The sequence below is a fragment of the Vombatus ursinus genome, unplaced genomic scaffold (genome assembly GCF_900497805.2).
Source record: "Vombatus ursinus unplaced genomic scaffold, bare-nosed wombat genome assembly UNPS02014779.1, whole genome shotgun sequence".
Taxonomy (NCBI): domain Eukaryota; kingdom Metazoa; phylum Chordata; class Mammalia; order Diprotodontia; family Vombatidae; genus Vombatus; species Vombatus ursinus.
In genome coordinates, this window is record NW_020954557.1 from 8,920,997 (window position 1) to 8,946,702 (window position 25,706).

The 25,706-nt window shown below is 37.4% G+C and overlaps 1 protein-coding gene across 4 annotated transcripts in view; it reads right to left on the reverse strand.

The window, feature by feature from the left end:
* LOC114045696 (formin-like protein 2) overlaps positions 1–25,706 on the reverse strand; it is a 371,038-nt gene that overhangs the window by 121,354 nt on the left and 223,978 nt on the right. For all 4 annotated transcript variants that reach the window (XM_027865802.1, XM_027865804.1, XM_027865803.1 and 1 more), the window contains exon 3: positions 2,604–2,684. In XM_027865802.1, coding sequence (XP_027721603.1) covers positions 2,604–2,684 — 81 coding nt within the window. The remainder of the gene's footprint in view (positions 1–2,603; positions 2,685–25,706) is intronic.

Below are 25,706 nucleotides of genomic sequence, written 5' to 3' on the forward strand. Positions count from 1 at the left end.
AAGGAGGTAAATTCAGGAGCAAAGGTCAGCTCAAACAAACCCTCTTTGTTGTTGACTTCTGGATTTTATTTGTTAGAGAGGAAAAGTTTTGTTTTTTGTTTGCTATGTTTTGTTTTACAGTACAGGCAGGAAGTAACAATTCCAAGGAGTGTCCCATGATGAGGCTGGGAACCAAATGGGGATAGCCCCACCCCTCTGCACTTCTTCCTCCCTACTATGGTTCTGGGTAGGGAGCCAAGTGCTCCTTAATGGGTTTTCAATTCAAATGTTGCAGGAGTATAAAAATGTTTTCACTTTGTGAAATTTGTAAACCATTGAACAATTAGTTTTGAGATCTGCTTTACTCTGATCCAGGGGCTCTGAGAACCCAGTCACAACCTTGGGAAGACAATAGTTGAGGTATAATATTACACAGAGCTACTTGACATGTCACTTCAAGTTCCCAAACTTTAGTTCCAGATACTGGACTCAAAATAGTCCACCTTGGTGTACTGCAATTTAGATGATGTTTGCAACCCATTTTTAAACGTTCATTCCTAAGAAAATGCTATTGACAACTGTCAGCAGAAAAACTGTACTATGCCAATATGTATGTTATTTGTGACCTTATTGCATTTTTATTAACAGACAGCTTATTTAAAAAAATAAACTTAAAAAGGCAGAATCACCACTGCCCTGCCTATATCTCCTTCCCAGACTTTCTTTTGACCTCTTCTATATACGTTTAAATGCTTCCCTGTTGCTTCTTTCTTTCTTTTTTCATTCGTATCACTACCCTCTCCACCCCTCCAGACTCTACCCTTCCCAATAAAAGTTTTCTTAGTAACAAATAAGTATGGTCAAGCAAAACAAATTTGAATTGTATTAGTTGTGTTAAAAAAATGTATATCTCCTACTAGGACTACAATCAATCTCCTCTTCACCAAGAGATGGGCAGCATGCTTCCCCATCAGTATTCATGGCTAGCTAATGCACTGATTAGAGTTCTGGAATCTTTCAAAGTTGCTATCATTTAAAACAGGAGTAGAAAACCTGTGGCAAGGCCTGATTTAAAATATTTTTACCTTAAACTCCTCAGCTATCTAAATTCATGCAGCTCCATGGGAAGCTGGCAAAGTAAATTAGGGAAAGAAGCAAACCAAAAATGTCACCCATCAATTTAAGAACTGAGCAGCGCTCACAAAGCTGACTCTAGTCATTTAAGGTTCAGCTCTACATTCATACTTGATCTACACTACTGAATGAGTGATACCTATGCCATGAAACCAAATAGCTACCATTTATATAGTACCTGCTATGTGCCAGGCATTGGGCCAAATGTTTTACAAATATATTCGTTTCCCACAACAACCCTGGGAGACGCTATTATGAGCTCTATTTTACAGTTAAGGAAACTGAGGCAAAGTGACTTGCCCAAGGACACAGAGCTAGTAAGCGTACGAGGCTGTATTTGAACTCCGGGGCTTTCCTGACTCCAGACCTAGTGATCTATCCACCGAGTCACTTGCCATGCCATCGAGCTGCCTCAGAATGTATTCTCTTAGAGAGGAAAGGCACTGTGCCAGGAATCTCTTAAGAATAGAACTTAGTATATTATAGACACTCAATGAATTTTAAAATGCACTCAGGTTTTTTTTTCTCCCCTTACTAATCACAAGCTACTCTCAAAATAAAAATTCAGAAAAAAATTTAGAAGAGAGCAAAGTCTGTTCTCATTTGATTTCTTTTTTTTTTTATTAAAAAGCATAAGAACAATTACCCACAGAGATAACAGCCCTTAAGCCAATAACTAGCAAGTGAAGTTTTTCTTTTTTTTTTCTCCTGGGTCATGTGTAACAACAACAGAGGGACTGTAGCTGAAGATATTTTCACTGTAGCCTTGACAAAAAGGAGGGGCAGTAGGTCAACAGGAAAACAAACATTATCTGGTATAAAGCCCTTTTGCCCATCTTGATCGAGGCCAGCTTTGCCCTGAGACAGCCAGGGATTGATCCAAGGCCCCAAGGGCTGTGCCAGGCTACATACTTTACCACAAGGCATCTGCCCAAACCAATTGTGTGGCTGCAACAAAGCAGGGCTTGTTTGGAAAGAAAGAGAATGAGTTGAGAATGGAATCGGATGTCCTCTCCTCACCTTCTTGAAGGAGGAAGAGGCTGTTAAAAGTAGCAACACAGGATATGAACACACAGCTGGGCTGACAAAGCCCCAGTAATTCTCAAGGTCTCTGGAAGTGTACCAGTGCATGACAAACATCTTTCCTTTCTGCTAGGCACACTTTTCTCATGTTTTGCTACACCTTTGAGCTCTCCCTTTGAGCACTGTAATGGGAACAAACGGCAATAACTGAATAGCCCTTCTGCCTGGCTTCCTTCCTTCTCCACTAAATACCCCCCCAAAAGACAAACTTCCAAGGTGATGGGAATTGTCAGGAGAGGTGGATTCTTTTCTCTTTGCTCCCTTCTCATTTTTTCAATTTTAAAAGGCTATGTTTCCTGGAGGATCTGGCAGGGGATTTGTGTTTGAGGAAGGAAGGCCTCTTCAAACACAAGAGGATTCTGCATGCTGATGAGGACGTCCCCTAACAGCCATCAAATTCATCTTACCTTCCTGGTTACAGCTGGATCCAGATAGCCTTTCAGCTTCTGGATGTATGTGTGGGGAGGATTCTTGACTTGGAATCTTTCCTGCAGGGAACACAAAAGAAATCAGAAAAATATTTAAGCTGTGAAGAATGACACATCCCCTCACATTCATAAGGATAAATATCACAGTTCAACACCAGAAATAAGTCTATGAAAGCAATCCTGCAAAGAGCCAACTGGCAAAAGTGAGAAGCAATTTTTGTTTGGTGTGAACGAGAGCTGTATTTAAGGATCAGATTGCTAGAAAAGCCCTTAGAAATCTTCTTGTTCAAATCCTTTCATTTTGTAGATAAAGAAATGAGGCTCTAAGGGGGTAAGCAACTTTGCCCAAGCTGATCAGTTGTAGACTAGATCAGCTCCAACTAGAGCCTAAGGCTCCTGACTCTGGGGCCAAGGCACATTGCAGGATCCACTTTACAAGTATACACAATATACACATAAATATACCTACACACACATATACATATACCCACATATCAAATTTTAGTATAGCAGTATGCATATACATCTCATATATACTATATGATTATATGCACATATATGAGGAGCATGTAAATATATGTACGTATGTGTAGAAATTTATTATAACTCAGACAATCAACAAGCATTTATCAAAGACCTACTGTGTGTCAGGCATTATGCTAAGTGCTCTAGTGCCACCTTCCCTCTCTTAATTATTTCCCATTTCTTCTGTACATTGCTTGCTTTGTATATATTTGTTTGCAAGCTGTCTCTCCCATTAGATAGTAAGCTCCTTGAGGTTGAGGACTGTCTTTTTCATCCTCAGTGCTCAGTATTCCCAGTAGGCACTTAATGAATGTTGATTGATTAATTGAAAAGCAAAAAACAGTTGCTGCTCTCAAGGAGCTCACAGGCTAATGGGGGAGACATCTATTACACATATTTCAGTATACCTCAAGTTAAATTATTTCCCCTCCACAACTAACTTCATACATGGCTAGTATGCAAAGTGTGACCTTGAAAGCAATGAGACTAATTTAAAAACAGACATGGCAGAATTTATATATCTAAAAGAACTTCATCTCCTTCAAAGTCGTGACTTCTGAATGCATGTGTTCTAACAATTTTTGATTTAAAAAAACAAAAACAAAAGATTCTGGAACTTGTTTTTTTTTTTTAATGTCTCCAGAGTTAGTTATGAGACACACAAAATTAAGCATTTTACCTTAATAGTCACCCCTAATTTTTTTCCCTCCAAATGGCATTTACTTTCTTCATCAGATTTGTTTCCAAATGCCTTAGGGATGTTTTTAAAAAGTCAAAATTACACTCACAGGTTAAATATGTGCCATCTCTAAGGATGTTCCAAAAAACACACCATAGGCTCTAAAGACATTTCCAAAAGAGAAGTCCCTTCACCTCCCCCCAAAAAAAATCAGTTTTTAGAAATGACAGCATTGTTTTTTATTTAATTAATTTTTAATTTTCCACATTCACTTCCATAAGTTTTTGAATTTTAAATTTTCTCCCCTTCACTTTTCTTCCCCCTCCCCAAGACAGCATGCAATCTGATATAGGCTCTACTTATACATTCAAATTAAACATATTTTCATATTAGTCATGATGTAAAGAAGAATTAGAACTAATGGGAGGAACCACAAGAAAGAAGAAACAAAATAAAACAACAAAAGAAAAGGAGAGTAAATAGTATGCTTTCATCTACATTCAGACTACAAAGTTCTTTCTCTAGATATGGATAGCATTTTCCATCATGAATCTTTTGGAGATGTCTTAGATTCTTGCATTGCCGAGAAGATCTAAGTCTATCAAAATCAGTCATGGCACAATGTGGTTGTTACTGTGTACAATGTTCTCCTGATTCTGCTCATTTCACTCAGCATCAGTTCATCTAAGTCTTTCCAGATTTTTCTGAAGTCTATCTGCTCATCATTTCTTATAGCACAATAGAATTCCATTATATTAATATACCACAACTTATTCAGCCATTCCCCAAATGATGGACAGACCCTCAACTTCTAATTCTTTGCCACCACAAAAAGAGCTGCTATAAATATTTCGGTACATGTGAGTCCTTTCCCGTTTTTTATGATTTCTTTGGGATACAGACCTAGAAGTGGTATAAATGACAGCATTGTTACAATAAATGTGCTAATATTGAGGGAACTTAGAGATACTCTCAATCATAAATACAGCAAACACTTATCAGGCACCTACTATGAGTATATTACTGTGCAAGGCACTGGGGAATGGTAAAGTCTGGATAAGACATGGTCTTTAGTTTATAGTTTTATAGGGACACCAACACAAATAACCATAACATACAATATTTCACAATAGCTTCAAAGTAAATACTGAAAAAGGTTTGATTGGGAAGGTCATTACCCACTTCAGGTCCAAGGGAAGGCTTCTTAGAATAGATTTCTTGTGGGAGAAGGGGGAGGGGAGAAGCTTTAAGAGATGGGTTAGAATTCACAGGGAAAGAAGAGGAGTGAGGACATTCCAGGTATAACTAGGGAACAACAAAAGGCATGGACATGAAAGAATACCATGGCTTCCCCAGGAGGCGGAGAGTAGTGACATTTGGTCAAAGTCAAATGAGACAATGATAAAACTGAGATGATGCCAGGTGGTAGAAGGTACCCTGAGCATCAGGTAAAGGAGTATGAACTTCATTAGGTAGACAAGAGAGAGCCAGTGACAATTGCTGGAGAGAAAGACATGCTAACACCTAATCATAAAGGAGATACACCTGGCAATGCTATAAAGCACAGGTGGGTTCAGGTAAGAAGTGAGGGTAGAGCCATATTAGAAAATTCTGCTAAACATGCTATTAAAACAGTCAAGTTTGGTGGTAATGATGGCCCCACTACCAGGCTGGGAAAGCAGAGAAGGCAATGTACATAAGATACAGTGAAAAATTAAAATTGATAGGACTTGGTTACTGAGTGGTTAGAGACAGAGGCAACACTAAGGTTGGGAATATGGGTTAGTTGACTTCCTTGTCAACAGTGCTTTTTGGTTAGGGAAGCTAGGTGGCACAGTGGATAGTGTTCCAGCCTTGGAATCAGGAGGACCTGAGTTCATAATCCAACCTCAGACACTTGACACTTATTAGCTGTGTGACCTTGGGCAAGACACTTAATCCCGATTGCCTCACCAAAAAAAACCAATAATGCTTTCAGTTACATTTTCCTTAAGTGCTCAAAGCCTTTGAGATATTCTTTTAAGCTTAATAAACTTTAAATAGTTGTATTGTAAAAGCCATTCCCCAATTGATTAAATGGTCAAAAGATATAAAGAGGCAGCTTTTAGAGGAGGAAATCTAAGCTATAAATAACCACTTGAAGAAAATGCTCCAAGTCACCAATAATGAGAGAAATGCAAACCAAAACAACCTTAGACTCATCAGATTGGCAAAGTTTACAAAAAAGGAAAATGACAAATGCTAGAGGGGCTATGGGGCTATAATCAAACATTGCCTCCTGACAGAAAGGTGATGGATGGACTCTTGGACCAAATTGGGGGGGTGTGGTTTGCATGTGGACAACATAGGAGTTTGTTTTTCGGGGCTCTATATATTTGTTAGACGGATTTTGTTTTTCTTTTGTTTTTGGTTTTTTTAATGGTGGAAGGAAAAGGGAGGAGGGAATAAAAAGATTGTTAATTTTTAAAAATTAAAAATTATATCTTTCAAAATGCCTGGAATTTGAATTGTATAAGAATATGCTTCCTTAACTGATTTTGAATTTTTTAAAACTTATTTCTATGAACTAGAGAATGAATGTTGTTGAGTGTTTAAAAGAATATGCATATGTTTACTACCAAGTCTTCTTATCATTATGACATGCTTTTCTCCTGAGAATGAAATAAAGCTGTTTGGGGGAAAGAATGCAAAGCTCCAAGAATTTTCTTACTTTTTTCTTTTCTTTAGGGTTAAGTGTCACACAGCTAGTAAGTGTTATGTGTCTGAGGACAGATCTGAACTCGGGTCCTCCTGACTCTAGGGCCGGTGCTCTATCCACTGCGCAACCTAGCTGCCCCCACTCCAAGAATTTTCTTATTGTTTGGGATTGTCTAGTTAATCTCACATGAAACCACATTGTGGGTTACAAGCACAGCATTTGACATGGTAAACCTTATAACTAAAAAAATTTTTTTTTTCTGATCACTGTAAACAGAACCAAAGGATATCAAATCTACTTCAGTTACATGGTTAATATTTGGAGAATTTCAGCACTACTGCCAAATGCATTCAACTTGGAGCAATTCTTGGGTGGATTTTAAGCTTTGTTCTTATTCACATTCACTAAAGTTTTATCTCAGTTCCTGAAGTTCAAGTTTCTCTGCTGAAATTGAAAATTGACGTTTTCAGGGATAACTTTTTGATCATCTTTTCTTAAAAAGTAGTCTCACAACAAATATCCCCTAATCATCTTGCCACACTGTATTTTTGTACACTCAGAAGTCATTCTTCTAGTTATCTGTCTATTAAGCACCATCATTACCACCCCCGGGCCAGACCCCAAAGCAAATCCCCCCTCCCATACTCCACCATGGGTTGCTGCAGAGTTACAAGTTAGCCATACTTATTTATTACGGTGATTTTTTTCCAACATGAATAAGCACATTACTGCAAAGGACTTTTAAAATGCAAATTGCGGTAGATATTCAGAGCACCTCAACCACTCTGATATTCTGCACAGTTAGATGAAATCAGTCTATTTTGTGCCAGGCCCAATGCTAGATAATAAGGATACAAATACCAATAATGAAACAATTCCTACCTTCAAGGAAGGTAGCTAAACATGCTATTAAAACAGTCAAGTTTGGTGGTAATGATGGCCCTACTACTAGGCTGGATTTAATCAGAAATCTTTGATTTCAGTCCTGACTCTAACACTTAATAGCTGTGTTAACAAAAGCATGTATATTCTGAATCTATGTTTTCTCATTTGGAAAATGGGAAGAAGGAATATTTGCACTATTAACTTTTTAAAAAATTTTTTTTAAATTATTTATTTTTAGTTTTCAACATTCACTTCCATAAGACTTTGAGTTTTAAATTTTCTCCCCCTCTATCTCCACCCCCGTCCCTAATACAGCATGCAATCTGATATACGCTCTACTTACACATTCATATTATGAATATTTTCCCATTAATCACGACGTGAAGAAGAATTAGAACTGACGGGAGGAACCATGAGAATGAAGCGACGCACTATTTACTTCTGAGGGTTGTCATGAGGAAAACGCTTTGTAACTATTAAGTATTAAGCTAAATACAAGTTATTATGATTGTTTTCCTGATTAAATCCTATTGTGATGACAAGTTTGGTTACTCTGGATTCTTCCAGGTTATGGCAATGAAGTTCAAGTGCAGGCAAATGTCACCAGGGTTCAAAGGCTTTGAGTACAGCCTGCTGAACATAGGATCATAGATTTATGTATCAAAAGGCATAGTGGAGTCTATAGAATACTTTCATTTTAGAGTTGTAGAAGCTGGGCCAAAGAGGAAATTAAGTGATTTGCCCAGGGTCACACAGTAGCTGAGGCAGGAATGCAACTCAGGCCTTTCTGATTCCAAGTGCACTGCTTCAACATCCACACTGCTTCAACACTGATCAACTATGTGCTTGTCATACAAAAAACAACCTAGCTAACTAAGTTCAGGGAGCCTCACCACCAGGAGACTGGATATCAGATGATGGAACTTCTGGCACCATGAATTCATAAGGGCCATCTGCTTTGAGGTAGAGGAACTGCAATCCTTCTGCATTTACTCAAGGTATATGCTTGTCTAGGCTTGCAGTATTATTAATATTCCTATCATTATTGCTGATAGGTACAAAAATGGTAATAAATCAATAATTTAAGATCTTTGCATGTGAGAAATGATACAAAGGTCTTCAATAAAGAGAATTGCCCACATAATTAATGAGAAAAGAATAGAAGAATGACCCAAATGCTATGTTGTTATCCCTTAAATAATACAAGAACCAGAATCGAAAAAAAGGGCCTTGGGGCAGCTAGGTGGCGAAATGGATAGAGCACCGGCCCTGGAGTCAGGAGGACCTGAGTTCAAATCCAGCTTCAGATCAAACACTTGACACTTACTAGCTGTGTGACCCTGGACAAGTCACTTAACCCCAATTGCCTTAAAAAAGAAAGAAAGAAAGAAAAAAAGGGCCTCAAAATATCACATGGTTCTTCTGTGAAGGATTTGTAGGAAGACATGAAAGAAATTGATAAAGCATGGAGAAGCTCAAAATTTTTATTCACACAAGTGAAAAAGTGCCTTTTATGGAGAATTAAATTAGTTATTTTTATTGAATTAAAGACTGCTTATAATCCTAAATTCGAAGGTAGTTACTTAAGTTTTTCTTCTCCAATGTCAATAATGTTGTTGTTTTGGTGATTCACAATCCACAGATGTCCTCTGTTCCTGATAGATCATAGCTGGTAAAGATTAGAATGTTCCCAAATAGTCACAAATAATGGTTTGATGCTTCCCATATTCAAATGTGGTAAGTTTGAGAACTCCTCTATCAGAGCAACATAAGATTTAGAGTTGGAATGGACCTGAGAGACCATCTAGTCCAATTGCCTCATTTTATGAATGAAAACAAGTGAGGGCCAGAAAGGTTAAAGAAAAATTGCCCAAGGTCACATAGGGAGTAAGCATCAGAGAGGGCCGGTGAACATGCTCATCTGATGAGGGAGTTCTGTGTTCTTTCCACAATACATTTGATAGTTATTCTTTGTGTACACTTCCATCAATTTTCACTTTTTTTTTTACATGTGTGGATTTTATCACAAATTGATAATCAAAATGAAAATCATATCTGATTCACTTATATTGGAATGTATTCAATAAAAACAAAAGCTTTACTATCCATTTTTCATCATAAATCTTTTCATTTCAAAAACGTTTCAACTTTCTGTATAATTCAAAAAATGTTTTCAAAATTACATCTCTCAAATAACAACTCACACTTCAGTATGCAATAGTACATGGGGTCTGTGTTGGTTCAGACTCCAACCCCTAAGAAAGAACTGCAAATACTCAAGTCAATGAATTGTTCTTAATAAAATTTACAATTTATATTAATTATGTAAGGAATTCACTTAAGGCCTTTTTTGCTACTAGTCTACATTGAATAAAACTGTATTTCAGTTCAAGAAAAACATGAAAAGGAAATGATGGAGGGGGTGGTTTCAGAGAAACCTGGAAAGATTTATAAGAACTGATATACTAGTGAAATGAGCAAAAGTAGACAATTAATTAATACAATGACTACAATATTACAATCACAAAAAACTTTGGAACAATTTAGTAACTTTGATCAGCATAATGACCAACTATGATTCCAGAGAACTAATGAAAAAAACACTGGAAACATGCTACCCACCTCCTTACAGAGAGATGAAAGACTCAGAATGGAAAGTGAGGTTTTTTTGTTTTGTTATATTTTAATTTTGGGGGGGCAACCAATGCAGAAATTAGCTTTCCTTGACTATAGATGTTTTGTAACAGGGAGTTTGTTCTTTCTTTTTTGTTTGAGAGAAGGATAGGAGGGAAAGAAGGCAAATTTTTGTTGACTGAAAAAAATTAATTCATATTTTTTAAAAAACTAGTTAAGGATACTTCTGTCTTTGACAATTTAATTTTTACTGATAGAAATAAAAGAGAGAGAGTAAAGACAGCATGATATTCCTTCCACTCAGGCATATGTTCTCCATACACAAAATAAATTGAGTTAGCACTTATTCACATTGACTTAAAGTATAATTCAACTTAACCATGAAGAAACAGATTTTGAAGCTTTTAGATTTTAAAATGAATGGACCCCTTGGTATTAAGTTCTGAGGAATTGGAGTTAGGTACATAACTTTATAGTTCAGGAAGACCAGTGCTGGTGCTACTCCTGTGGTGGTGGTGGTGGTGTTTGGTGTTTTGTTTGTTTGTTTTCTTTTGGGGGGGTGTAGGGGGGCGTTGGTGGGGGAAGGGGGGGGGGGGGGTTGGGGGCGGCTCTCAGATGGTCAATTTAGTGCCCTTGACAGGTACAAAATTCTCATGAAAGAGAAAGGAGTCCTAAAGCTCCATCTGTCATGAGAAGAATAGGTTACCCTACATAGATATGGCTTGTAAAGAGAGAATGGGGGAAAAGAATATTTAGGAAGCTGGACCTTATGACTACAGTTTTAAAATCTATTTTGACCATTATTTCAGAAATATAGTGCTCTTAATATGACTAATATCAAAATGTATTTTCCACGATTGTGCAAAAATAACCTATATCAAATTGCTTACTGTCTTAGGGAGGAGAGATAGGGGGGAGGAAAATTGGAACTCAAAAGTTTATTTAAAATGAATGTTAAAAAATAACAACTAAATTAAAAATTAAATATATATGTAATGCTCTTAAAAGTGGCAAAATGTGACTGGCTTAACTGAATGGGTCATAGGGAACTGCAGTTTATCTTTGGCAGAGAAACAGAATCTTGGCCTCTTTTTAATCAAGAATTAGATCACAGTTTATTAATTAAGGGCTTTCATCAGCTATTTCTGAACTTGTACATTCACCCAACACCAAAAACAAAACAAAAAAAAACCACCACCCAAAACCTGCTGAATCTTTGAATCAGCTATATGTATGTGTACATATATATTTACATGGGAAATTGCTTAACTGAGGTTAATTTGATGTTAATTGGAACTGCTGCTAACACATTAAAACAAGTATAGCCACCTTCAAATGAAAGTAAGGAGCTCAGATGAATTCTTTATGGCTCTAACAGAACTTCCAGACAGGCACCCTCTAAACTCTGAATGAAAGTGGATATTCTTAGGTTCATTCAAATAAGCTTTAGAATTATGGTGTTCAAATTAGGCAAACTACAAAGAAAATCCAAGAGAAGTGAACATAGGAGCCTTTCCCCCTCTCCCTCTCTATGTAAATTGTTCCTGGTTGTATTTCAGTCATACTTTAATTGAGTTGGGTAAGCTGATTTGACATTTTCGGGGATAAAATAGATGTCATCCTCACCCTACCATTACGGATGTTTTATGGTTTTGTTTTCTAAACATTTATTTTGGATGTTTCCAGCTTTTTTGTTTTTTAAACATTTATTTTGGATGTTTCCAGCTTTCACAGGTTGTCTTTTTTTTTTCCTCTCTGGAGAAGTGAGCTACTTGAGTTTGTTTTCCAACAACTGTATAGGGAAACCATTCAATAGTCTAAATGATCAATCATCATGATCATCATGGTGAACAAAATACCGGTAGTAAGCATTTAGTTTTCATGGCATCACATGCTCTTCAGAATAAATGAGAAACAAATCCTGCCCTCAAGAAGCCGATATTCTGAAAGACAATAATGGCACAGACAGACCTATAGACAAGATACAAGGGTGGGGAACCTGCGGCTTCGAAGCCACATGTGGCCCTCTAGGTCCTCAAGTGCGACCCTTTGACTGAATCCAAAATTCACAGAACAAATCCCCTTAATAAAAGGATTTATTCTGTAAAACTTGGACTCACTCAAAAGGCCACACCCCTGGACAAGAACCTAGAAAATCAGTAAGACTTACAGACAACGAACCCTAGAAAACAATTTGCATAAAGAGATAAAAGAATCAGTTCAATTAATATTAAAGTAGGATATGAGCTAATTGAGGGCAAAGACTGCTTTATTTTTCTTTGTATCCGTGGCCCTAGCACAGTGTCTTGCACATAGTAGGTGTTTAATAACTGTTTTGTTGAATTTAATTAAAGCAGTGTCCCTGAAGCCAAGGGAGGGCAGAATAGTTAGAAGAAGCAAATAATTAACAGTGTCCTATGCTGTGAAAAGACAAAGAACAAAATCTCAGAAGTGGGTCAAGGAAAATTTTTAATCCTCAGTAACATTTGAGGTCAATCAATCAATAAGTATTGAATAAACACCTACTATATCCCAGTCACATGTGAGGCTAGGGATATAAGTACAAAGAATGAAATAATCTACTCTCAAAGCATGAAGGAGGGAAAATATATATATAATAAAGCTAAACACAGATTTCTTCTTCTATGACTACTGGGAAGTTATTTATTTGATGTCATAGAAAGAACACTAGATTTGGAGTCAGATGAGTTGTGTTCAAATCCTGGCTCTATTTGCTCTGGCCTTCAGTTTCTTCATCTATAAAATGAGGAGCTAGACTAGGTGACATCAAAAATTGCTGCTACCTCTAAACCTTACACTCTTACATGTATGATGCAAGGAAATAAGAAGTAAGTGAGAAAGGGAGAAGCAAAACATGAGAGTGAAATATTCTGTCTCCACACCATTACAATAATCAGAGAATGTCAGCTAAAACCTTCATATCTGAGAGGTATTTGCTGTACAGACTAAATAAGGTGGCTTCTAGAGTCATTATTGGTTGGATATGGTCCTCTGAATAGTCCCCTGTCTCTAGACACCTTAAATCATATCATTCTCACTAAATTTTTTCTGCCCTGTAACCTGACCAAGACCATTGTCATTTAAAATCTAGGCTCCAACAAGGTATATGCTATAGTACACGTGCACTTCCCTTCCCTCATTCTCATCTTTAAAAGTTGGTTAGTTGGCCACCCCTGCACTAAACTGTGTTTCCTCTCAAAAAATTTAGCACATCAGATCCATTCCATGGGCACAGATTTTTGGAACATTGTGTAGCATTCTTTAGCTCTGAAAATAAAACACTTTTCCTATTCAGGGAAAGGATGAAAATTTCCAAGTGTTCCATTACAATTCTCAGTCTGAAAATAGCTTTTGGTGAGACTTTTCCAAATTATTTCCTTCTATTTAGACTAGGAAGAATATCTTCTAGTTAAGCAAGTCTTTTTCTGATCAAAAGAACCTCCAACTCATTTTCTAGTGAAGTAGTATATATTAATTTGAATTCTCTAATCCCAGGAATAGCTTTCAAAAATTTCCAAAACAGAGAAGTGTTTAATTTAATTTTGAAGTAAATGTTGTGCCAACAATATAGTATTTCATTATTTCACAAAAACTTTTTAAGCCTCAGCTTTTAACCTTTTGCCATCCAATAAAGATTTTAATCCTTTTAGGTTAAACTTTCCACTTTTTGTATAGGAATCACTTTCTTTAATCAAGCTCCAAAAGAATGGAAACAGGCAATGCAAATAGTGCAAGACTTAAAGTGAGCAGACCTAGATTCAAATTCTAGTTCTGAGATTTATCAGCTGTGAGATTACCGGCAAATGACTTATACTTGAGGTAGCTGGGTCACACCCTCTCTCAGGTCTGTTGGGAGGATCAGATGAGATAACGTTTGTAAAATGCTTAGCACAGAGCCTGGCACTTAGTAGGCATTATATAAATGCTTATTCCCTTCCCTACTCGGTTTCCATATCTGTAAAATTGGGTTAGCAATATTGGCATTGCTTTTTTTCAAAGGAATGTTGTAAGGAAAGCATTTTGTAAATGTTAAAATGCTATATAAATGAAATTTGTCATTATTATTACTTGGTAAGTGAATGATATGAGAATTTTTTTCAATGTTACTTAGAGGATAAGAAAATTTTGTGAAGCTAGTCACACTCATGCCATCATATGGCTGTGAGGGATTTTCCTAAAGCACAAGTCTGACCACATCACTCCTTTACTCATTAAATTCCAGTGGGACCCCACTGACTCTAGGATCAATTACAAACTCATCTGTTTGCCTCTTAAAGACCTTCACAACCTAATTCCAACCTATCTTTTTGGTCTTATTTTATCTTGCTTTCATTCACAGGCTCTATGGCCCATTCTTACCTCACATTTGCCAACTCCATGCCTTTGCAATGGCTGTCTCCTCCATGCAATCCCTCCTCACTTCCATCTCCTGCGATCCCGGGTTTTGCTCAAAGATCAAATCACATGCAGTCTCCAACATGAGACCTTTCCCCAACACTCCTTGCTGCTAGCACTTCCCACTCCCCAAAGTACCTTTTATTTATTTTGTATTTCATTTCTTGTTGTTTTTCAGTCATTTCAGTCATATCCAACTCTTCATGACCCCCATTTGGGATTTTCTTGACAAAGATACTAGAGTCATTTGTCATTTCCTTCTCCAGCTCATTTTACAGATGAGGAAACCAAGGCAAACAGGACTAAATGATTTGCCCTGGGTCACACAGCTAGTAAGTGTCTGAGGCCACATTAAAGCTCAGGTCTTCCTAACTCCAGGGCTGGAGATCTATCAACAGTGACACCTAGATACTTAAATATGTACACATTTGCCTCCCCTCGGGCAGAATATAAGTGCCTTGAGGGCAGGAAATTTTTTCATCTTGTTTTTGTATCCCTAGCATCTAACAGCACCTGACACATAGTAAGTGCTTAATAATCCCTTTAGATTGAATGGGAATCCTATAGGAATCTATAGAAATAGAGTAGGTGACTCACATAACTCAAGGGGGAAGGTTGTTGTTTATAAGAGACACAAATCAATAGATTGAGCATTGGGCAGAGAGACCTCTCAGTCACAAAAGCACAGCTGACTTGAGAAAGTCCCTTAAATCCCAGTTCCATCAGCAGCAGAATGACTATGGTTAGCAACTTCCTCTTTAATCCTCACCCCTCTATATATACACACCCACACAAACCACTCTCTCTCACTCTCTCTGTCTCTCACACAAAAGTTATCATGAGTTCAAATCCAGTCTCAGATATTTACTAGCAGTGTGATCCAGAATAAGTCACTTAACCGTATTTGCCTCAGTTTCTCATCTGTAAAATGAGCTGGAGAAGGAAATGGTAAACCACTCCAGTATCTCTGCCAAGAAAACCCCATAAGGAAGGGGTCACTAAGAGTTGGACATGTCTGAAAATAATTGAACAACAGCCATAAATTAAAAAAAAATTATAACCCAAGTCCTAGTGTAAGTAGCTAAGTTGATAATTCAACAATTTCCCAACTGTCACTGTTAACCACTTCACTCTATTTGCAGCTGCTCTCAGGATAAAAAGAAAAGGTAAAATCTTACATTGCAAGATTTGTTAACAAAGGGAATGGAACTTTATGCTTTCTTCTTTGACTTTACAGCCCCAGTATCTACACGCTATTTCAATCCAATTCCTACTTATTAAGCACCTACTATGCACAAGACATCAGGCTAAATAGGATAACATGTAAGGCACTGTGCAAACCTTCAATGCTAACTGTTGTTAGCTATTATTTCTCCAGGAACTTACATTCTATTAAAAGGACACAATATATAAACAAATAAGCCTAGGCATGATAATTTGAGAAGCAGAAGAAAACTAACAACTAAGATGATCAGGAAAGCTTTCCTATAGGCCATGGCACAGACCCCAAAACTTGAAGGATGCTAGCAACATTAAAAGGCAGAGGTGAGGGGAAATCCATTTCAGGTGTGGGACAAAGACTACAAAAGCACCGTGGTAGGAGATGAGGAACTGCTATGTTAAGAGTAACTCCTGTGTGTGTGCACACACACACACACACACACACACACACTTCAGCTAGCTTCATTCACTCAAGGTCCATGTATACCAAAACATTCATAACAGAAGTTTTTGTAGTAGCAAAGAATTGAAAACACAGTTGATGCCCATCAGTTTGGGATTGGATAAACAAATTGTGGTACAGGAATGTAAGAGTATTATTATAAGAAGTGATGGATATGAAGAACTCAGAGAAGAATGGGAAAAATATATATGGTCTGATGAAGTAAAGTAAGTAGAATCAGGAAAATAATATATACAGTAACAACTATAATGCTATCAAGAGAGAAAATTAACTGAACAATGTAATTATGATCAAACATTCCCAAAGAAGAGATGGGAAAATAAATCTTACCCCTTTCCTGGCAGAAGTGGACTATGGGTCAGAATGATACATATTAGACTATACTGATATGATAATTAATTTTGTTGAACTATTTCTTTTCTTTCTGATTTTTAGTCTTTATCAAAGCATGGGTATCTGGAGAGGGTAGAAGGGACCTTTAGGGAAATCCAGATAATGTAAAAATAAAAGATTTTTTTAAAAAATTCACCCTAGCACAAATTCAGTGAAATTTACTAATAATCATTCAGTATTAAATGAGACGACTCAGAAAAATCTCAATTAGGAACATCATTTTAACCAACTATGTCTTGAAAATAGGCAGAAAGGTATTGGAGTACAGAAGCTAACTTTAAAATCCAAGTCATTGCTGCAGAATAATCAACAAACTCCCACTAATGTTAGCAGATAATCAAAATATGGAATGAAGACATCTTTTCTTTCGGGAGATTAAAAAAAATCAAATATGCTCAAATAAATGTCACCTTCTAACCATGCCATTGTCATTGACTCTGATTTATTATAGTGATACAGGATTAGAATCTTACCAGTGGCGCTGATTAACAATGGAGGCTACATAAAGGCATCTGGAACAGAATAGGCTCTTTATACAGCCAGCCCATCCTCCACCATGCAAAGATTAATAAAGAATGAGATCATTCAGATACAATCAACACTCCATAAAATAATTGTTTGGGCCAAATTATATTAAATGCACTGTAACTGAGTGTGGTTAACTTTTACAAAAGTCTGTCTTGATCTTATTCTTGGCTTAACATGGCACAATTAAAAATAAAATGGCCAAATACAAGCCAAACTGCCATTCAAAGTTGGACTAATAATAAACATCCCCACCAAATGGTACCATAAATTCCTTTTGCTTTCACATCCTTCTAAAAAACTTTTGTATAGTGAGTCATTTATTCATTATATTTTATTTCAAGCACATGCAAATAGGATCACTAAACTTTTCATGAGACTAAAATGTTTAATCAACCTCTTCCAATAATAACAATAATTCACATTTTATATAGTGCTTTAAGGTTTCCAAAGCACTTTCCTCACAGCAAACCTTTAAGGTAGGTACTGAAATTATTATTATTCCCATTTTACAGAAAAGGGAACTAAGCCTCAAAGACATTAAGTGACTTGCCCCCACAGGTTAAGTCACACAGAGAGTTTTACTACAAGGACACAAACTCACGGCTTCTCATTCTAAGATGGGTAATTCTTTTCACCACCCTATAATGTCTCTCATCTGTCCAGAAGTAGCACCATTAAACATCTCCTTTCTAGTATCCCTCATCAGTTTCTTCTGTTTCTTAAGTCACAAGATTAAGAAAACAGAAATAGCCCCCCAGAGCAAAGAATCAACAAATTTAACAATCATTCAGTATCTTTTAAGTGCAGAGTACAATACTAAGCACTATGATCCTTTATTATTTCCATCAACTGCCTCCTTAGATCCCACTCAATGAAGCAGAAGAAAATCAGAAAGCTGGTAACTGGGCCCACTACAAATTTCAGTGATCTAATCTCACCTGGGCCCTCACAGTGCCGGGCACATAGTAAGTGCCTAATAAATGTTCATTAACTGACTGAATGGCATGTTGTAAATCAAATGCTATTTGCCGAACCTGGAAAAGTGCTCTTTTTTTAAGATTAAATGTCTGATTTGCAAACTCCCTTTTTTACTGGCCAAAAGAACTCCCCACAGACACAGATTGGTATAGAAACTGAAATGGCAATAATTTTCTAAGTATTCATCAGGATTTTCAAGTGTGATGTATACAGGTAAATAGCCACCATATGAAATATACAGCCTCCATAACACATAATTTATTATACATCTCTTTTATCCAACCCTTTCTCTCCACTCACATGGCGCTCATCCATTGGCCAGGACTCCTGAAATAGCCTCCTAATTGTTTCCCCACCTCAAATCTCTCCCCTTTCCTGTACATCTCCACAAAACTGCCAAAGTGATACTCCTAAAGCACATGTCACTCCTTTGCTCAATAAACTCCACCAGCTCCCTATTACCTCTAGGATCAAATATAAACTTTTTTTTTTTAAAAGCATTTAAACCCTTCACAACCTGGCACCAATCTACATTTCCAGTCATTTTATATTACTCTCCTTCACACACACTATGGTTGAGTCAAACTGAAGTTCTCAATGTTCCTCATACTTGACATTTCATTTCCTACCTCCAGGTGCTTGCATTAAGTGTTCCCTCAGGCCTGAAATGCTCTTCACCACCCACCCACCCTCTTAGAATCCCTAGTTTCCTTTAAACTTCAGCTTAAACACCTCCTATACAAGAAAGAGGTCTGTGCTGATCCCTGTAACTACTAGTGCCCCTCACCAATTATATTTATCTTGTATTTTAAAATAATTTTTTGCTGGTATTTGCACATTATCTCCCCTATTGGAATGTAAATTCTTTGAGGATAAAGATTGTTTCATTTTTGTCTTTTTTTTTCATTTTTGTCTTAGCACTTGGCACACAGGAGAAGCTTAATAAATGCTTACTCAGTGATTAATCTGGATATGCCATGAGTAAAACTGTGTCTCTAAAAATGGAAAAAAAACAACTGTACCTTAATAACCTGGTGTGTGGACAACTAAGTGCCTCAGTGGATAGAGACCGGGCCTAGAGTTAGAAAGACACATCTTCATGAATTCAAATCCAGTCTCAGATACCAAATAGTTGTGTGACCCTGGTCAAGTCACTTAGCTCTGTTTGCCTCCATTTCCTCATCTTGTAAAATGAACAAGAGAAGGAAAAAGCAAACTACTCCAGTTTCTTTGGCAAGAAAATCTCAAACGGGGTCACAAAGAGTCAGACACTACTGAAACGACTAAACAACAACAAATCTGGTATGTCTATAAGCAAAGTGTCTGTACTATCTAGTAACACCAGCATTTCTATTTGAATCTGTACTGTATATGCAGGTGTGACTACTTCTAATGCTGTGTGACTTTCAGAACTTTCCTTACCTGCCACTAAATGACCCACCTAGGTAAGCATTCCCTAGACTCACACAAAATCAAGACCCGCCTCTGTCTTCTCATCCACAGTAACTTTTGGCCATTACTCCTTCGAATCCTCCACAGAGAATCTCCCTAATGTCCTGGAGACCTTCCTCTGGCTCTTAACACATTATAGGTAACAGGGTAACACTATGACCATCCATCTGGTCTTCCTTGCTCTCCACTTATTTTTTCCCCAGTTCATATGTGCTATAGATGATTTTTTCCCACTACTTCTTACATATATACTCCAAGATTTCTCAGATCCAAATCATGGATGTTTGCATTGTTCTTTGGGTCACCTGAAATTGAGACATTCTACCATGCACGAATCCACACTTTATGCCTACATTTATTACTGTAGACTACACTGAATATATGCTGATTTGGATGTTTTGCAGCATTAAGCTGTGACAAAGCTCAAATCACACAGTCATGATTTATTTAGGATCATAGAATCAAGAAGGTTAGGGCTGGAAGGGACCTTAGAGTTCATCTAGGTGGATAACCCCTACATTTTACAAGTAAGGATATTTGGATGTGGACAGGCAAAATTATTTACCTAAGGTCACAGTGAGTAGACCTCCTGACTCCTTGCATGATTGTTTTTTTCTACTACCTACATAGCTACCTCAATAGTGTTTTGGCAGGAACAAAACATTTTTTGAGGAAAATAACCACCTTGATGTTAACACTACTGGTTTCCATCATTGAAATAAAGAAAATACTGCCTTACAGCTTCAGCAGAAATATAGATCAAGAGACCTGCCTCTTCTACTCCCTCAACTCCTCTCGTGCCTTCAGGAAACAAGTATTACTGAAATGGTTGTAATACAGACCATGTTTCCAGCCCCTACTGCCACGCCTCCCCCTTAAATCTAGCTTGTATGAAACCTGAGTGCCTACTATAATTGGCCTCTTAGTACACAGATGCTCACAGCTGCAGAGTCAGTTCCTTGGAGGTCGGTATGGAAAAGGAAAAAGGAGTTGGGGGTGGGGAAGAGGTATGGTGAATCCAATGGAGTAAAAAGGTTTCCAAGCTTTGCAAATAAATGAGTAGCTGCCCTAGGAATGGAGCCAAGGAAGGGAGGACATGGAGGGCAAATAAGAGTGATCCATCTGTGCTGGCCTTAGCCTTCTCTCTCCTCACTCCCCAAAAGCCTATAGGAATCCTGAAGCACAAGCACTTTCCATCTCCAAAAACTGATATAGAAGCAGAGAGCTTTTCATTGGTCCAGGTATGGGAAAACCGCTGTCTTCAGACACAGAGTAGAAAAGCAAGCTTTACATAATAGATACTTACAGGTTCATGTATAATCAATCCTCTTCCACTCTACAATGCACATAGAAATACTTTCATTTGATATTTAAGTTCAGAATTTTTTAAAATTAAAAAAAAAATTCACAGAAAGCCCAGATATCAGCCCAAGCTAGGGAGGAGTGCAGTGAGATTAAGGCTGTTTAGGAGAAGGAGGAAGTTTATACAGCAGGTCCCACAGCTCAGGAATTTGCCAAACTCATAATGGATATGGCAGAATAATCACAGCAACTGCAGGTTATAAGGATGCTGTGAATGACTGCAGAGGGGACAGGGAAAAGAAAGAAAGGCTAAGGAAATGCCATCTGTTTCACCACCACAGTATATAGTGATATAGTGGGGGGGGGGTATCACCATCAGATGGAGGGGAGAACTGACAAGACATTTTTTTTCCTCCACACTAGCTATGTTGCCAAAAAGGAAAAAAAAAAAAGGCAAGAAAAATAAAGTGAAAAAATATGCTTCAATCTGCACTCAAGACTTCATCAATTCTTTCTAGAAGTGGATGACATTTTTCATCTTGAATCCTTTGGAATTGTTGTGGGTCATATCAACCAGAGTAGCAATGTCTTTCACAACTGACTATTGGTAAAATATTGCTGTTTCCGTGTACAATATTCTCCTACTTCTGCTTACTTCACTTCCCATCAGCTCACATAATTCTTCCTGGGTTTTTCTCAAGCCATTCCCTTCATCATTTCTTACAGCACAATAATATTACATCACAATCAAAAGTCACAACTTGTTCAGCCATTTCCCAATTGAGGGGCATCCTCTAAGGTATCTTGAGATAGGAAGAATTTCACACAATAGTGATATCACAATTCTTGGATGAGGTATTTATGTATATCTTGTCATTTAGTTGCAAACCTCAGTCTCCAGAGCTATGTTTCTAATACATTTTTAAACCTTCATGTATAGTGCCATCCACCTCAATAAGCAATGACCGATAAGATTAAAAAGATTATCATTTAGACATAATCTCTTAGTGCTCAACCATTCTCTGACAGTAATTAAGGCACTTTTGAAAACTTCATTAACTTCTCCAAAGCATCTAAGAATGAGCTGTAATTAGCATATCAATTGTTTGTATGCAAACATACTTCTAAAGGTTTAAGGGTGCTTGAAAAAGTTTGTTCTCTAAATAGTTTAACACTCTTCTAACCAAAATGTAGTTTACACTATCTGCTTAGTAAACAAGGTCTTCAAAAGGGAGCACAAAATTAAACTAGCACATTCTAAATGCTCACAAATTCCGAATTAGCAGAAGCTACTTTAATTAGACAAAGTTCTCTTCATTTTCACTAGCAAGGCTCCCAACCTTCCAGGAAAAGCTCTTACTTTTTTCCAGCTCTGCTACAACATCCAGTTTCTTTTGACAGCCCATTTGGCCGTGTGTGCATGTGTGCGCATGTGTATTTCTTTAAAGAAAAAATCTCAAATTCTACTTCCAGGGCCAGATGGGCAGGCACTTTGGCAAACACAGCACATGGCCTGAAAGACACAGAATTTGACTGAGTTCTGGGCTTCTGCTCAGTCTGGCTGTCGCTGAGAAGCACGTTTGACAGACCACTTACTTCTGGCTGCCAAAAATGAGTTAAAAAGGGAACACTTTATTTCTCCCTCCTTTGCCTTTTGTCTTCCGTTTTTTCTTTTCCTTTCTGTAGTACTGACAGGCTAGATCTCTTTCCACTATAAAGGTTGCATGACAATGGGAATCGATATAAATGGGAATATGTAATACAAAGCTACTTTTGGAGGTTCAGCATCAACTTTACAACACTCTACACGCCACAAACATGACATAGCCAACAGCCCAGCAGGTGAGTCACTGACCTGTCTGATTATCCTGAAGTTTAGCCTGGGACTGGAGTCCAGTGGAGATCAGTCTCCCCACCTTTTGTATGGATGGGAATCAGAGACTTCTCTTCTTTTAAAATGCAACTCTCAGTAACTTTCCTAGTACTGATAACCTTCAGTTCCTCACACCTTACTCACCCTTACTTTAATAAGGAAAAGAAAATGTGCCCTACAAAGTGCTAGTTACAGAGTATATACTATTTGACCCGAACAAAGTGTCTATCATTTTTAAACTTCGACAAAAATGACATTCTTTCTCACCAATTTCCTATAGCATGTGATTTTTGAGAACCTGGGTTCAAAAACCAATTCCACCTGTGTGACCTTGGTCAAGTCACACAACTTTTCAACTTCCTCAACTGTAAAATGAAGGAGTTAGGCTAGATCAATCTCTAAAATCCCTTTCAGCTCTAAATCTCTATGCTCTTATATCCAAGGCACATTGCTGGCAAGTTTCAAATGGATATTCTTACAATGAAAATTTACAAACAGATTACAAACAATTTACAAACAGATCCATAAACAGAAATAACCCAGAGATTGCCTCTCTTCCTAGTCACTTCCTAAATTTATGCCCAAATTAATTAACAAGCATTTATAAAGCACTTAATATGTACCAAGGACTATGCTTAGCACTGCTGCTACAAAGAAAAAAATCTAAGCAAAATACCCCAGTTCCTATCCCACAGACATTTGTATTCTGAAAGCAGAAGACAGAGATATATAAATACCAATATATGTGTACGGATATATTGTTGTTCTTTGTCCTTTGTTTTCAAAGAGGATCAATGACATGATATAGATACAGACATAAAGAACTTCATTGAGGGGCCGAATTCCTTTACAGCCAAGTACAAATACTCAGTTTCTGCTTTCCTACTCTCTTATTCTGTTTTATTACTCTGCTTAATATCTGCAGCCATAACGGAGGGTCCAGAACAGTCATGGTTCAGATCCGGGAATATGGTTATTAAACTCTAGTGTTTGTTAACAGGACAACTGCAAAAGTGAGAGAGGATAGGAAGGGGCAAATTCAAACTGATCACAAAAAGTAAGGAGTTACCAAAAAAGGGAAATCTTATTTAAACAATATAGAATTGATTTTTCACAATTTTAACGTAATTGGAAACAAAGTCAAACATTAAAAAAAACAGTTACTAAAGAATATAAGAGGGGGGAGGAAAATTATACGTAACTCTAGCTGGAAACAAAGAGAAGAGATTAAAACAAAGTCAAAATCTGAGAGTCTGGAGGTAGTTGTGTTTAAGAGAAAGATCAGAGCTAAATACTGGGGCTGTGAACAAAGCCAAAGATGAGGGCAGGGCTGACAACAGGATAGAACAGTCGTGCTGAAGTTAAATTGAAGCTATAGGCCAAGTCACAAGTTTCAAGAGCTGTCAGGATCTCATTATCCAGCATATCTTCCAAGCCCCTCATTTTACACATGAGAAAACCAAGACTTAACCAAGAGAAGTGATCAACCCAATGTCAGACAGTGGTAACAAGAGGCAGAATACAAACCCAAGACTTCTGACTGCCAATTCCATGCCCTTTCCATTACAACATGGTTTGTCTTCATTAATGCTCTCTCAGTAATCTTTATAAATTGGAACAGACCACAATAAGGCAGACAACTAAAAATAAAATTACCTAAACACAAAATGCCTACTATTATTATAGTTCAGTGACAGCAGCTGGACCATGAAAATACTCAGACTTTTTTTTTTTTAAGATTTACTTGCAACAGAATCTTTTAGATGAGGGTTTCAACGGCAAATCTAGATTAACTGTAAATAGAAGCCATCCACAAGCTCCTTCTAGTGATTATAGGAAATGGGAGGAGAGAATGCTGGATGATTATTGATGAAATGAGTTAATATATGTAAAGTGCTAGCTATTATTATTACTACTACTAGCAGAAATTTGTGAGCATGGCTGCCAAGGCGCTAAAGATCCCAGATGGTGACCTTCTGATCACAAAGTTACCCTCTTGTCTTTCTTCCCTTTTCCTAGATCTAATGGCCCTCTCTGACCTCAGCTACTGGTTCAAATAATCAATAACCTACCCCTCTCACGGAACTGTCGGCTCCACCTTTCCGTCTCAGAAATGTAAAGACTGCTGGTCAGCATTTCTTTATCAGCCCTGGTCTTCACCTAAATCAACCAGCGAAATCAAAATGCAGAGTTCTCTTTACAGTTATTTGCTATGGGTATTCTTCCATAACCATAGCCTCCAGTCTCAACAAAGGCACCAAGCACAGTGCCCTAAACACAGCAGAAGCTTAATAAATGTTAATGATAGAAGTCAGATAAGCACTACTAAGCCTTTGCCTTTGGTCTCCAAAGATCTGATTCAAGAACAGCTCAAACTCCCTGAAGTTTTCTGACCCAATTTCACAAATGAAAAAACAAAAAAACCAGACAAAAAAAAAAAAAGCAACAATAACTAGCATTTGTATAAAAGCTTTAAGATCTGCAAAATGATTTGTACATATTAACTCATTTGATTCTCAAAAAAATCCTGTGGAGATAAGTGCTATTCTTATCCCCATTTTACACACGAGGAAACTGAGGCTGAGAGATAGTAAATGACTTGTCCAGGGTCTGAGGAGGGATTCAAATTCAGGTCTTCCTGATTATAAATCCAGCATTCTAAGCAACTGAAGATAGGAAAACCAAGGTGATGTTTTTACCGTAATATAAATATGGAAATGATTCTGAGTGAAATACAGATTGGCTATCTGCCATTGCCAGACAAGATGGAGAGTTTAATAATTAATTATAGTCTTAATGACTAAGTCATTAAAAGGACATGGGTCGGTCTTGTTCCCAAAGGAAAGACAGAACAACTCTCTTTGTTAGAGAGGATCTTGACACTTACACAATGTAACCCCCTGACTTATTTCTGGCTGCACCCAAATGGCAGAAGGGGTTCTCACCTTTCCCCCTCCCAGGCAGAATGCCAAGACTGGAAGGGCAGGAATCCAATATCTCTGAAGGGTTTGATACAGGAAACAAAATCTGAATGG